The following is a 14,968-nucleotide window of genomic DNA, read 5'->3' as shown; positions in this document are numbered from 1 at the left end:
AATATTTACACACCGGATATGGGAACATGAATGAGTTATCACAGGACAAGGTCAGGTGTTCACTTCTGTATTAATAACTGTTCTTATCCCATGGAAAATGTGAGGCAGCTTACTCTCAGGGAGAACATCGAGTCATCCCTGGCAACACTCTGTCCCCGTGCACACTTTGTTGCCTCCCCATATCGCAGGAAGATCTCAAGAAGTAGCTTGTCCTGTTTTCCACGTGCAAGTTCACAGATAGTCCTGCACTGCACTATTTCCACCTCTGGTTTTACAAGAACTTAAATTTCTCAAGGTGCCAGGACTCAGGGAGTTGTCTGTGCCTCTAACAGGAAACAAAAGGTAAAGTGCTACCCATACTTTGGCATTCTTTGCCCTTCTTTACTTATGGAACAGGTTGTGACAGCTATTCCCACCAGATGACCTAAATTCCACTGAATTACAGTACTATATCATATTTCCTTATGTATTCAAGCATCCCGACATCCTCCTGTTGCTCATGTAGGTTTCTAAGATCAGTACAGAGGCAATTAAAAATATATTCCTTACCTGCACCTTTGTGCCAAACTAAATGATGCAATATGTGTGAGAAAGCTTTTCAAAGAGTTGCTACATCAGGGGTGAGGAGATGTGCTGAGAATTTGAAATGGATGCAGGATACGAAAAAGAAAATTCGTGAAGTGGTAAGCACTGGAAGGTCACTTTGACCAAATTTTTCCATTTTCTTGCAGTACATAAGACACAGTCAGTGTTTGGGAGTGCCGAGACAGCACTTGTTAAAAACTTCATAATTTCTGTAGTATACAACTCAATTTCCACAGCTGCATTTACAAGTGCAGAAATGAGCAGGGATCTCATAAGCTATTCTAAAGGATATTTTTATGAAAGAATCTTCCATTCTCTTCCCCACTGCTGAAATTAAACATCCCCTGAAATCCACAGAATGTGCTTGTACAGGTTTCTTCCCAACTTCTACTGCAAACCTCACTGGTAACTTAATACATTGCTTCTAGTTCCCAGTTTTCCTCAAAAACTTGTTTTTTAATTAATTTTTTTCCTTGATGTATACATCAAGAACATAATCGTTTCATTATTTTTAATGAGATATTCTCACAAGCATCACACTTCACAGGTGCTAATCACTTTAAAAAAAAATCAGCACACTGATTTTGCATATAATCTTCTATAGATATGATATCTAAAGCTTGATGGCCCAAAGCTCTTCTGTATAGTCTCTTGGAGATGGAAATTCCCCTCAGGAAGGCTCCTCGTCCTTTTGCACTGTACCACGAGTAGCCATACATACTTGATCTTGCATTGAGCTACAAGAATGGCAGGGCTTTATTTGGATTATTTTTTTTTACAATAGCCCTTTGTTCCATTGTAAACTTGTACCTAATGGAGAGATTGACAAAAATGAAGTCCTTGGCTTCTTCAGATTTTTCTCTTTCTCTCTCTAGAATTAACAAGTATTCAGTCAAAAGATCAAAAAGTCTCCCTACTTTTGCACAGTTCTTTTGGATCCACCAAAACCAATTATAATCAAAGACGTTCTGCAGTGCCAGGCCTCTTTCTGGCATTTTTTTTTTTTTAAAGCAGAACTCTTTAGAAGTCACTGTCCTCAAAATCCTCTCTTGGAGCAGGTAACAGTCCTAACTTTCTGGGTCTTGCAAAGATATAGGTGTGCATTTCAATCAGGATATGCAAGTAAACTTGTGAAACTCACGCATTTTACAGATTTCTCTGATTTATCCCAGGTATCCAATTGGGAAATAATATGGAATAATGCATGGAACATCTCCTCCATGACCCCTCAGAGACGGATCAGTAGGAACAGTATTTCACTGCCTTTTTCCCCAGACACGTCAAGGAAACATTTGGGACACAGATAAAAAAGCCTAAGCAAAACTTACTTCTGAGCAAAAGAAATAAGGAGGCAAAACTGTAGAACAAAAATGAATTTCAGGCAGGATTTGAAAATAGATGGAAGGAGAAAAATACAACTTTTCACCACTCAGACTCATTTAAGAATCCCTGTATTTTATTAGGTATTCAACTAGACAATCCCTGCAGTTAAAAAACCAACATGCTCTGGTTTGAATTTTCTGCAGTCACAGTGCAATGAAGACAGTAACCTAAGTGTTTTAGTTGTCTAGCCATTGTAAAAACATACAAATTTTCAGTATCAGCTGCTCATAAAATTATATATCTTCAGTGTCAGTTTCTGCATACTGGGACAGTGGTTAACCCCGCTGAAGTCAACTGCAAAATTCTGCTGATGTCCTAAGGAAAGAGCTGCTGAATCACAGGGCTACACCAAAGTAAATGGACAAACCCCAAGATGTTCAGCCTGTACTCTGCAGAAGGACTGATGAATTATTCTTTGCTTGTCATATCACACTGCCCTTTTACAGCCATGAGAGCTCCCGGGACCTCTTCCAGAGAGGAAACCCCTGGCAGGTGCTGACTGCTGGCTGAAAGAGGCTACTGGTGTCACTTGTGAAGCCACTGTGGGGGCTGACTCATCCGCAACTCTTTTTTGCATCACTCATCTGAATTGTCTCTGGCCTATCTGTTCCTATAGAGCAAGCAAGACCCTCTATCGTACTCTTTGGTCCTACTCTATTTAATCATACTTTAGGATTTACTCAGGTAAACCTGTAAATGCATAAATATGGAAAGATTTAGAAAAAGTGAAAATGCTACAAGAGCTACTCAATTAATTTCAACCCTGCCCCAAAACAGTTCCCAGTGAAAGCGCTACAATGAGAGGATTGTAACAGTAAACAGTTTCTCGTTGTTCCTTGCATTATAGAGTATCCCGGGGCAGAAAGGAAGGGGGAATGCTGAATACAGAGATTCATTTTCTTGTTAAAAATGCCTTCCACACATAACTACCTCGTGCAGAAGCCTTCCAGCTTTGGGTGTAAAACTTGCAACGTCGGTGCAGCAAAACGTACAGCAATTGGACTTCACCTGGCGGTTTCCTCCACTGACTCTTTTCCTCACACGGCCCACCCAAAAGCTGCTTTTTCACCCATCTTAATCCACCACTCCTGCGAAACGCTCCCCATTTTTAAACTGCCCCACCACCTCCCGCGGCGGGGAGAGAGCCTCGGCGGCGCTCGGGCCTTTTGAAGGAACTTGGAAGAGGCGGCTGCCGCCCTCCCGCCCAGCGACGGCGGACCGGGGCGCGGCCCTCTCGCCGCCCCACCCGGTCTCCAGCCTCGCTCTCCTTCACCGGCCGCAAGCTGCAGCCGCCCGCCTTCCACAGAACGCCGAGGGACGGCCAGCATGGCAGAAACCCCCCGCTCCCACCGCCCCGCCGATAAAACCGCAGCCCCTTCTCCCCGCAGGATGCGGGGCAGCGGGAAAACACAGGAGCGACCTCAGGCGCCCACAGCGTGAGGGAGATTACCGCGCCGCGCGCGCTCGTAGCCGTTACTAACGGTCGTACCGACGCCCCGCACTCCCTCAGCGCCGTGCCCCACCCCAGCCCCTCTAACAAAGGAGGCCCGGGGCCGCGGCGAGGGGCGGGAGCCGCCGTTCCCTGTGGGGACCCGCCCTCCCCCAGCCACCTCCTCCCCAGCCGGGGGCGCTGCCGCCGGCCCCGCACCGCCTCCTCGTTCCGTGGCTGCCCGCCCTTCCCCGGCAGCAGCGGGTGGTGGCAGGGTGCCGCCGGGCGGGGTGTCTCCCAGGCGGCCTTGCCCGGATGTGTTACCCTGACTCATAGCCGCGCCGCACGCAGGCTCCGCGCCGCTGCCGCGCCCGCCCCGCTCCGCGCACACGCCTCCCGCGCCTCCCTCCGCACCAGCGGAGAGGTGGCGGTGGCAGCAGCAGCAGCAGCAGCAGGAGGGCGAGAAGGAGGAGGAGGCCGCGGCGGCACCATGGGTAAGTCGCCCCAGCTCCGCGCTGTGCAGCCCCCTGCCGCCGCCCCTCTGCCCCCGGAGGCCGCTGCCCGCTCTTCTCCGGCGGGCGGGGAGAGGCGACTGGTGCAACTTCCTTATCGGCCGCCTTCCTCTTCTCCGTGCCTTAGCCCAGGAGGAGGGTCGAGGCGGACAGCGGGGCTCCGCCGGGTCCCCCCGGCGCCGCCGTGGCCGCTGCCCGGCCCTTGCCCCTGCGGCGCAAAGTTTCCGCGGCTCCTGCGCTGCTGCCGGCCGGCCCCGCCTGGCGGCTCTGCCCCAGCCCGGCGCCCCGCCGGTCAGCCCCGTGGTGCGCCCGGCACGGCACCCGCGGTCCTCGCTCTGAATTCCAGCGGGTCAGAGGAAAGATAAATTCCCTGAGTGCGAAGAGGGGTTCGGAGCAAGGAGTTATATAAGGCACCCCCAGGACGCTTTCCCCGTTACTGTTTGCATAATGGAGACAGTTGGGGTAATACCTTCAGGAGATTATTTTATAATCCCCGTTCCTTGTTTGTGAAAGGCACAGGGATCCAAAGATATTTCTCCAGCTTTTAGAAAGAGCATTACTCGTGCCTACAAACGCAGCCATATTACCTATGCCTTTTTTTTTTTATCTTAAGATTGTAAATTAAGTAGTTTTACACTGATTGCCACTTGCATGGAGCTTCCGAATAATGCCATGTGAATCTAGGAAGTACAGTATTTGATTTTTCTTTACAAAGTGCTCAGTGAATTTCTCTTGCCTCTTGTACAAACTACAGCTCTCCTGGTATTAAACAGACATTGTAAAACAGATTTTCCAGAAATCTGTCTGTGATATAGATTCCAGAGATGGGTAAGGAGTACCCCCGCCTTGAGCTGCCAAAGACCCAGCCAGCCTGGCAGATGTGGTGGTGGGAATCTAGGTTGCAGATCCGGAGGGCAAGGAGCTGTGGCTTGCAACCAGGGTAAAGAGGTGGCAGTTCCTGAATTCAGCTCAGGGGTTTGACATCAGCACTTCCTGTGGCCTTAGGTAAATTAGTAGTTTCTTTGCAGATCACACACATCTTTCACTTTTAACTAGAAGTTTCCATGGCAAGAAGCAGTTGCAATGCCTCAGTTTTTCTGGTTGTGAAATGAGGATAAATACTTATTTAACTCCTTTAAAGCAATGGTGAACCTTTGGAGAATGGTTCAAATTAGAAGCTGCCAGGGTCAGGCATGAGGCATAACTACCAGATTTTATCAGAATTAGGTAAAACTATAATGATGTAGTGAAGGTGTCTCTTTTAATGTGGATGGAAAAGACAAGACACTAGGATTTAGTTTGCACATGTTTCTTGTCTCCATTCACAAAGCAGGACTATTATCATTCTGGTCGAAGTCTAGTTGTAGCTAACTCTGTTTTGGCTTCCAAAAATAAAAACTTCAGGGCATCAGCTAAAAGCTGTTCAGAAAAGCTGGTGCAGAATTAGCTCAGCATTGCTTTTTAGGTGAGACTATGCTTCAGTTGCAGGCAAGTTTGTTGTAAACAGTTTGAGAATCTGCTACAGCTTGCTGCAAAAGTAAGAGTAGTTATAATTATTTTCAGGAAGACTTAAATAATTTTCCTGTAGAATCTATCAGCACCTGTCCATAATTACCCAGAGAGATTGCTTGTGAAAATACAGAGGCCTCCCCCTCCCCCCTTATTTCTTCACATACCAGGGCCTCATTCCACTGTCTTTAAAATAAAGGCAAACTCTAAGTAGCCTCTGCAGCAGATCTTGTTGCTCCAAGGAGTGGCAAAGACTGAAATCAGTTTCACCTTGGCTAGGAACCAGTAATGACTTTTCATATTTAAGATCTATGTTTAAGCTCATACCATCAGTGCACTAGCTTCCCTCATTCAGCTTATAGTATTGTTTTTGGTAACGCATTGCATAAAAGGTGAAAATCCTTAGAATTAAGTCAAGGATGAATTTGTTCTTTCTATAGCTTGTATATCATGCCATAAACTGTGCTCAACAAACAAGTGCTTGTGGCAGACTGCAGTAATGTCTTATGGTTAAATATTTGGTCTATTCTGTATTTACAAAGGTTGGTATGGTATTAGCTGGTTTGTATACTAATGATATAATATGGAAGCCCAACCAGGTATATTGTAACTCAAATAAAAAGATTTCTGTTGTTGGATCTGCATTATCATTACTATATAGAAATATTTCTGCTGCCGCTCTGGTTCCAAGTGTGTGTTCCTCTGACTACATTCTCATGGCAGTTGTTTCCTCCTAGAAGACAGTAATTTCCTCTCATTAATGTCAGTTCTTTCCAAAATTATCCTTTTTGTTGCTTTCATTTATAGTTTTTAAAGTTGTGTCTGAATACAATTTAAACAATATTCAACTGTTGGCTTCAAGAGGCAAGTTGCCTTAAGTACTCCTGGAAGTAGAGCACTTTGAATATTTGAGATGACATGTGAACCACCAGTACTTTACTTCTGTTTTTATAATAACAATTACAGGTTTTTACTTTTCAGTTACTAATGCCATGCTTCGGTTTCACAGTGAATGGCCCCTTTCCTCAGTCATTTTCTTGTTTTTAACCTTGAAAAACACAACTTGTATCCTCGTGCAAACACACCATATTCAAGGAAAGCTTTCTATTTTAGAGCAGTGGCCTGTGGAGGTTATTGTAAGCAGGCTGCAGTTATTCCACAGATGTAAATTAATGAAATAAAAATTAGGAACTTAGTTACATATTGACCACTCAACAGTAATCCATTGGCCCAAAAAGATGGAGAAACACCACGTTTGAGAGCTTGTACACAGAATACAAATACAGATGACAATTTGGTTTTTATGGCATGTATCAGTTTGTTTGAAGTTTGTCTCTATATAGTGAAAGCTCATAAAAATATTCTTCCATTTTGAGAGTACTGGTTTTGTTAGCAGGAAATGGAAGGCTGCCTCTGCTCTTATGAAGCTTAATACGTACTTAGGTGCTTAGCTGGGCAACAAACTGCGAGAGCAACCTGCTGGTTGCCCAATGAGACCAAGGAGTTTCATAGACTCTTTTTACAATACCTAGCAGTAATAGCACGATGACAAGATAGATTAGATACAGAGGCTATAACATAGATGGATTTAAGTACTGTCTGTTTAGCTACACTGTTGTCAGAGCAAAGATTTATATTGCCCTCTCAATATACGCAATTTCCTTTCCCAGTTTTCCTGAAGAATTACCACGTGCAACTATGTATCAAGTTTTGGGGTCAGCTGTGTGGTTTTAAACACCAAATCCAAACTGAACCACAGATCAGGGTGTAACAAGCCAGGGTCTGTCTTCAGGACATTGGCTCACAATAAAGGAGGCAGGAGGGTGTGAAGCTTCAGGCAGGGCTGTGTGCAATATTGCTTTCAGGAAGATAGGGATAAACCTGCCTGCTTTTTATTAAAAAATTAATCAGGAGCCTCAGACATGAGAGGAATGAAAGCTAATGAAAAAAAAAGTCTTCCATCTTGAGAGCTCTTTTGCTAGTTTTCTTATAAGAGATGCAAGTCAGCCTAATAAACTGCTTGCAAAAGAGATATATCAATTGCACAAAAAGATAATTTTTAATTCTTTTAAAGTTTTGGCTAAAACAATGAGACTTCTAACACCACCAGCATATTAGTTCTAGCCAGCCAGAATACACCAATTTAAGCCAGTATGAAATGTTGTATGAGGATTTCCTAAAATGAGACTGATTTTAGCAAAAGTCTTGTCTTTAAAACACAAACACAGAGGAAACTGCTTTTAGACTGCATCTCTTTTTTGCTTCAGTAATGTTCCTCGAAGTGTGGTTCTGAAGCAGCCACAGAGGTTAGATTAGTTCTGACTGACCTTATTTAATGAATAACTGTTCCTGTGTTCAGGCCAATATTTGTGATCTTTTGTTACTGTGTGAGACTGAAACAAACCGACTTTGTCTTTAGCTTTAGGTTAAAGGCTTCATTCACAAATGTGTTTCCCTAGAACAGAATATTCTGATGTAGTTTCAGAAGTCTGTGAGGAACATCTGGCTTTCTATAGCGTCAAAATAAAAGTAGAAAGAGAAAGGGCAAAAGAACAGCTGAAACCTGAAGGAAACAAAGCAGTAATAATGGAAATGAGAAAGCTACCGAGACAAGAATAGAAGGGAACAAAAATCCCTTAAGGGAGATGCGTGGAGGGAGAGAAATACTAGAAGCAGAGGAAAGACAGGGATAATAAATGGATGAATGGAACAACAGAGGACAGAAATAGTAAAAGAAATTAGAAGCTATATTCTGTGCCCCCTCCCCTCCCACCCACCCGCAAAAAAAGTTATGAAAATAGTTGGGGTATAAATGTAAGTAATATCAAATAATTTTTACCCTCTTTTTTTGTAGTACCATTTGGCTGCTGCTGACGGTCCTTGAGAAGACTCATTATAATTTTCCATCTTCCTAAAGTACAGTTGATTTATTTCTGGAAGTTCTGAGAATTTAATTATTTATAAATATGTAAAAAAAAAAAAAAAAAAAGGAGAGAGAGAGATATTGCCATAAACTAGCGTTTGCTCAATAAAGGGGAAAACAATGTCATTCCTGTTTGACAGGAGAGAAAGTTATGGAGATTCATCTGTGGCATCTGTCAAGGAGGCTGGTTGTTATCCGTTCTTAACTCTGTTGCAGGATGCAGTTTATGTCTTAGAATGACAAAGGGACATTAGACAGTGACCCAGTTACTTACGTAAGAGAAAACCCACTTTATACTGTTGACTAGTCTACCTGGGTCTGTTCACATGCTGCATGTTCAAGAAAACGAGCATCCGTGCTGTTTTGATGCTGTTGGAGGCATTACATTTAAGATTCTACCTTGTTTCCAGATTAAAATAGATTACGAACTACATTTAAACTTCTGGAAATTAGGAGTCTTAAAGTGTTGATGTGTGTTCTCCAGCTAATGGAGAATTTTTAACGACAGTTTGAATTTTAATTAGATAAGGAGCTTTTCCTAGTAAGGGATTTTATAAGTAGCAGCTTTCACTGCAAGGACAATCTCCTAGGGCCTCTTTTTGTTAAATATGGTCTAGAAAATTGTTTCTATTTACAAATTTTAATTTAACGGCAACCAAACAAAATTTGTTTTGGTAGGGTAAAATGATAGTTAAAAGTCACAGACTTCTGAATGTTGAAGTTCCTTTTAGTGCAAAAAATAGCTGATGTGGATTAGAATTTAGGTACGTTCCAGATATGCCTAATAGAATTTGTAAACTCTCTGAGACAAATGGCTGTGGTTCAAGGAGCCTCAAAGCTGTGCAGAGAGTCTGGAGACGTTTGTTCAGCCTGAGTTACGCAGTTCTAGTTTAGGGAGCTTTGAAGTTGTGCAGAAAGCCTGGTGATCTCATACTGTTCTTAAGCTGTAGTTCAAGTAGATCACAAAGTTGGCAGGTATCCAGAAGAATCTGTCAAATCTATAAACCAGATAACTGCTGTTCATTTAACTCCAGATAGAGGACAGAATTTAGTGCAGGATGCTTTGGAACCTGCAAATAAATACAGCATACCTTAACTGTACAAGCATGCGCTGGCAAAGCATGTGTCTTAGAAATATCTCTGACTTCAAGCACTTTCAGATACATCTTCACAAATTCTGATAAGAAATGTCGGGGAATAAATGTGTGTGTATTTATGAAGTATTTGGAATGCAAAATATGCATAAATTGAGACAATGTAGATGCCTGTATAAAGTTGTGTTAAAATTTGCAGTTTAAAATAAATTAAGTGCTTTCATTTCATGCTTTCCATTTCTAGGTTAGACACAAATGTCTTATAAAAAACCCATTTACACATTTAAAAATCAGGGAAAATAAAAAAAAAAATCACACTTTTGCAAAGGAAATATTTTAAGTGATCCATTTCAATATTAGGTCCCATTTTCCTCATATTTCACATCTCTTAGAAGCTTACTGCTTCCTAGATGTGTTGTAGGAGCATCTGAGACATAAGTAAATTCTGAGCTTTTATTAAAACATTGAGCTGTTCATTGTGTTAGTGATAGCTCAGGGAGATTGATGAAAGGTAATCAGTGTTGTTTAAGTTCATCAGTTTGTTCCATCCACTGATACTTGTCATCCTGATGGACACAACAATTTTGAAGAAACATGCAAAATTTGTGTATAATTTTAATTTTTTGTTGACCCTTCCTATCAGTTGAATCAGATTTTATAAGTCATTTCAGTATCTGATTAAATCTAGTTAAGCAGGTGCTTAAATTCACATGGTGAATAGCAGCCTTTCTTTCAAGCTTAATACCTGTGCTCTGCAAATACACTTGGGAGTAAGACTGGGCAGAGATGGAGGCAGAGTGAGAAGACTGAAATTTGAGGAGGAGAGCAGCTAAGCAGTATAGGATGAATGACATGACGAGGATTGAACAAAACCTTGGAGAAATTTATCAGGGCTGCCAATAAGCCTATAGGGAATAGGGCTGTGTTTGGGAGACCTGGAGAGGTGGCAGCTCAACATCTCCTGTTAGTCTTGAGTTTGCATATCCACTGTCAGCTGCCTGTGCATTTTTATGGCCTTCCTGATACACTAACATGGGAGCATCAGGGCACAAAACCTGCAGTTGAAAACCCTATCCCTATCACATTCTTCACCTTTCAGTAAATATCTTTACCTCTAGACTAGACCAGTCCCACACCACCACCCTCCCCCCAGGATGTAACAGAATACTTATCCTTCCCTCATCCTATCTTCCATACAGTAGAGGTCTACAGTTGGAAGAGAGCTCTGTCATACCCAGCACTTTACAAACGCTGTTCTACCCCTTTTGCCCTTAATTATACCTGGACTGGAAACTAAAATTGCATTGTACCATATGGATTAATTTTGTGACGATGTTTTGTGGATAGAACCTGAAAATTCTGATTGCCTATTGATTTAGCTTAAATATCGAAACCCATAAAATGTGACCACATGCAAGCCTTTATGGACTCTAGGATGAGTGGAGTGCTTGGCTGAGGAGGTCTGCATGTTGCTGAAGGGTGGCCTGCTCTCTGGCAGCTAGGAGCTCCTCTTGGGACCGTATTTAGAAATACTTCCTATCCTTGAAGTTGGACATGACAGTCCAGTGACTTAAATTAATGGGACAAAATAGCCTTAAATGCAACCTTACAAGTACGTGTCACTATTTACAGGGCCAGTAGCACACCTGTTCCCTTCTGTAGCCTTGCTAAATTCATTCACGTATCCCTTCTCTATGGAGGAATCCCATCATGCTTGCAGTTGACAGCACCCAGTACCCCGCAGGCATAACTTGAGTTCAGTACTGCCAAATAGCTACTTGTGCTACATGAAGGCTTTGGAACAATTTCCTTAAATCAAAATGCTGTTTTATCTTGACGGCAGGAACAAAGCATGGGAAGAGAAAAGGGTTTTAAAACTAAAGCAGGATTGTACACATCTTTCTTATCTAAATCTTCCCTGTCCACAGAGTGTTTAACTTACCCCTCCTGGGCCTCTGGAGGAACCAACTGAAGTCGGTCTTCCGAGCCCAGTGTACTTGGTAAATAGCATCTTCATATCTTGGACCGCTTCCTTCGGCAATCTTAACGTTGTGCACACTGTCAGTGACTGGATTGCTGGTCATGTTAAGACCCTGTTGTACAAATATCTAAGACACCCCTGTGAATTTCAGTGAGCAATTTAAGGGGAAATTCAGTGAGTGAACGTGACCATCAGGAGGAGTGGCAGCAGCGAATAGTTATGACATATTTCCCCACTTACCTTTCTGTCTTTCTTTTTTCCCCTCTCCTCTAAGTGGCTAGTAGCCATTATTTTTCCTCCTTCCTCTCCCATGATCATGTGTTGAACTGATTTTAGGATCAGGATGTTGTTCTGCGAGGGTTGGGGCAGAAATAAAGGCCAACCATAACAGAATGCTGGTCTGTGAACACATTCATTGTAAAAATGTCTAGTATGATTAAATGGATGTAGAAATCCATTAATACACTTTATACAAATACATTTACTCTCATTCTGCAAAACCTGTTGGGCAGCCTCTTTCTTACCTAGATCTCCACAAAGCTCAGGGAGAATATACAGACATGCCAGCTCCTGCCATGTGGAATTAGGGGAAAAGCAGGGAAATGTTGGCAATGGAGGGAAAGAGATGGAACATGTACATAAGGGATTGCTGACAGAAACCAAGCACGTTCTTGGGGTTTTTTTGTTGTGTTTTTTTTTTTTTTTTGTTGGGGTTTTTTTGTTTTTTTTTTTTTCTTAAATCTTGGCAATAAAAATTCCATCACCCATTTACAGCAAGATAGTGCTTCAGTCCAATCAAAGATACCAATCAATACATTTATGTGCAGCAGTGCCCAAAATACAGTGTGTACTTTCCAGGCAAAAAACACACTTCTCTATGTGATGTCATAATGTACTTATTTTCTTCAAGCCTTTTCTATTTTACCTAAGAATCCTTTCTTACTCTTCACACTCTCTTCCACAGCCATCCTAGTCCTTCAGTCTTCATTTCATTGCCCAGTTTTCTATAGTCTTCCTCCTCTCTACCTCCTCCAGTTATCTGTTCTTTTCCCTCTTTCCTCCCATCTCCCACTCTCTTTCCTCCCCTGGTTCTGTCTTTATTAATTAAATATTTGACAGCTTCTTCCATCATCCACCCTTTCCACTATCTTTGTTAGGGAAAGAATTGAAAAACTGGCGCTCCATTTTCTAATTTCAAGAGCTGATGTGATTTTTTTTTTTCCTTGTCTTTAGTTAAGTATCAGTTATTTACAACCAGTTTAAAATTATGCTTCAGTTTTGCCTCATATACTTGTACAATAAGTGAGAATATATGAAAGAATGCATCTCGTAGGAAAGAAATCATACAGAATTGGGCCCTATTAATGTAAATGCTATTTATACAGCATTCTTGTACCCACACAAAGCCCACACTGAGTTCCACTGAAGTCATTGGAATTTTGCTTTTCTGACTCAACTGTAGTAGAGCTTAAACCTTGTCCTCTTTTGGTGAAACCATGTAAAATGGTATGCATTGCCCTATTGTTTCAAGACGTAGTAATGTTGGCTCTCCAGTTTATACAGTTGGGGGAAAAACGTCAGAGATTGGACCAATTTTGATCATCAGAAGCACTGTTAAAATGTCTTTTATTCATAGGTGTGATGCTATACCAACATGTAGCACTCAAAGGAACTTGCCAAATGAAGAAAGAGCCACATGCTCTGATAAAGACAATGATTTGGTGAACTTGAGAACTTAATTTTTCTTAAAAATTGATGGAATTGCATAGTTTATGTAATTTGTTACATCAAAGAAGAAACTAATTTAGCATGGAGATCATCATATTAGAACATCCTCATGTAAAAGGAATAGTAAGCACAGTGTCATAAGCTATTAATATACATACAGTGACCTTTGTTCTATCTTGTAGCAGCATAGGGAAAAAGAAAAATTATGTTTTCAGAAATCTGTTTCAGAAACTCACTATATAGCCATCAGATAATGGCTTTCGGTGCTTTCTGATATTCCCAGAAAATATTAGGAATCCCTCTTTTCAAGACTGCTACACATTATGCTTCTAATGACGTATATGAGAGTGTGGACACTTAATGCTCCAGAAGCAAGAATGGTGGAGAGAAACAAAAAACAATTCAATACACTTTTTCAGAATGCATCTTCATCCGAGAAATGATCTGAAGCACTTGTTTATTTGTATTAAGGCCATAACTTCTCCCTTTATGAGGAGGGTGAATGCATCACAGTTCTTTTTTGGCTGTTGAGAACAAGGTAGAATTTAAGACTTAAGAATCTCTGGAAGAGACTGGAAGAGTTCTCTTGTGAACATAAAATTTGAGTTCAGTGCATGTAGCCAGTTCAAAACTGATGGCTGGGGAGAGAAGTGCCCTAGATAATCAAGCACGTCAAGTTAGCAAGGGGTGGCCTGTTTTACTTTTTCTTTTTTTTCTTTAAATGGATATTAAATAGACTTTCTGATAAAAAGCAACAGCTGTGGACTACTGTATTGTTTTTAGCCTACTTAGCTCTTCCAGTTAAGTTTTCTGAAGCACAGTTTTCTGCACTTCAGTGATCACAACAGCAAGGTGTCACTTGGAAGGCAGCATACTTAGCAACTATTTAAACTAAACGGCTTTCTTTTCTAAAATCAGAAACTATCATCAACAAACCAGCATTTTTGGCTGTACATAAAGACCTTGCTGTATTTTTTGAAAGCTCGTTAATAGGCACATTTTACAAAATGATTTAATCTTTGGCAGGTTTTTTGAAATGCAGGCTTTTCTGTTTGACCTTTTTTATGTCCTAAAAAAATAGGAGAGCCTATTAATTTTTTTTTTCCATTACCAGAAATTTATTTCTTACAATCAGAAACATGCTGAGGACCCTCTTGTGTATCAAACTCTGTTTGGGCAGAGAGGGATATAACTCTGAGATCAAGGATTAGATATCAAACTTGAAAACTCAGGAATTCTTGCAAGCTCCTTATTGTTTTCCTTCTTTATTCTCCCGGGTCTCATGTACTTCTTGCAAAAGCAGTCATTGTAACGGAACAGGCCTCTTCTGATTTTGCTCACAGTTTGGAATTAAAATATTTTTGTTTTAAGAGTTTTTGTTGTAGCACTCATTGTTGGCCTTTCAAAGAACAATCAGAATGGGTTTTTGATGGCCACTATGTTTATTGTATTTATATAATAGTTAAAGCTTCTGTACTTCTTAGGCTTTGATCATGTAGATGTGTTGGACTTCAGTGTTATTTTCTAACACCTTCAGAGGGTCAGTGCAAGTTTAGAAGCCAGATTCTGCTTGCTTACATGAGCATTCTATTCTGCTCTTTATTTGTGGAACTAATTTGTCCCCAGGATTCAGCATATCATTTGAATCTTTTCATTCTAGAGGTTTCTGCTGCTTCATCTAATGCAATCTAAGAGTGATGTAAAACCATCAGACAAGAAAGTCTGGTTGCTTTGACATGAAAGATTTGCATGCTCAACACAGAGCTTATAAAGAGGCATTAATTTAATGAAAGTAAAACTGAGACATGACTTCTTTAAATTGAA

The 14,968-nt window shown here is 41.4% G+C and overlaps 1 protein-coding gene across 3 annotated transcripts in view; it reads left to right on the top strand.

Moving 5' to 3' along the window:
• Positions 1 to 3,341: 3,341 nt before the first annotated feature.
• RAP1GDS1 (Rap1 GTPase-GDP dissociation stimulator 1) overlaps positions 3,342 to 14,968 on the top strand; it is a 102,386-nt gene continuing 90,759 nt past the window's right edge. Inside the window, exon 1 of one of the 3 annotated variants that reach the window (XM_063335709.1) lies at positions 3,342 to 3,891. In XM_063335709.1, the coding sequence (XP_063191779.1) occupies positions 3,888 to 3,891 (4 nt within the window). In that variant the 5' untranslated portion in view covers positions 3,342 to 3,887. The remainder of the gene's footprint in view (positions 3,892 to 14,968) is intronic. The other 2 variants (XM_063335708.1, XM_063335710.1) reach the window with 2 other exon arrangements.

The sequence above is a fragment of the Chroicocephalus ridibundus genome, chromosome 5 (assembly GCF_963924245.1).
Source record: "Chroicocephalus ridibundus chromosome 5, bChrRid1.1, whole genome shotgun sequence".
Taxonomy (NCBI): Eukaryota; Metazoa; Chordata; class Aves; order Charadriiformes; family Laridae; genus Chroicocephalus; species Chroicocephalus ridibundus.
The sequence above is the reverse complement of the archived record's forward strand: the minus strand, read 5'-3'. Positions and strand labels throughout refer to the sequence as shown.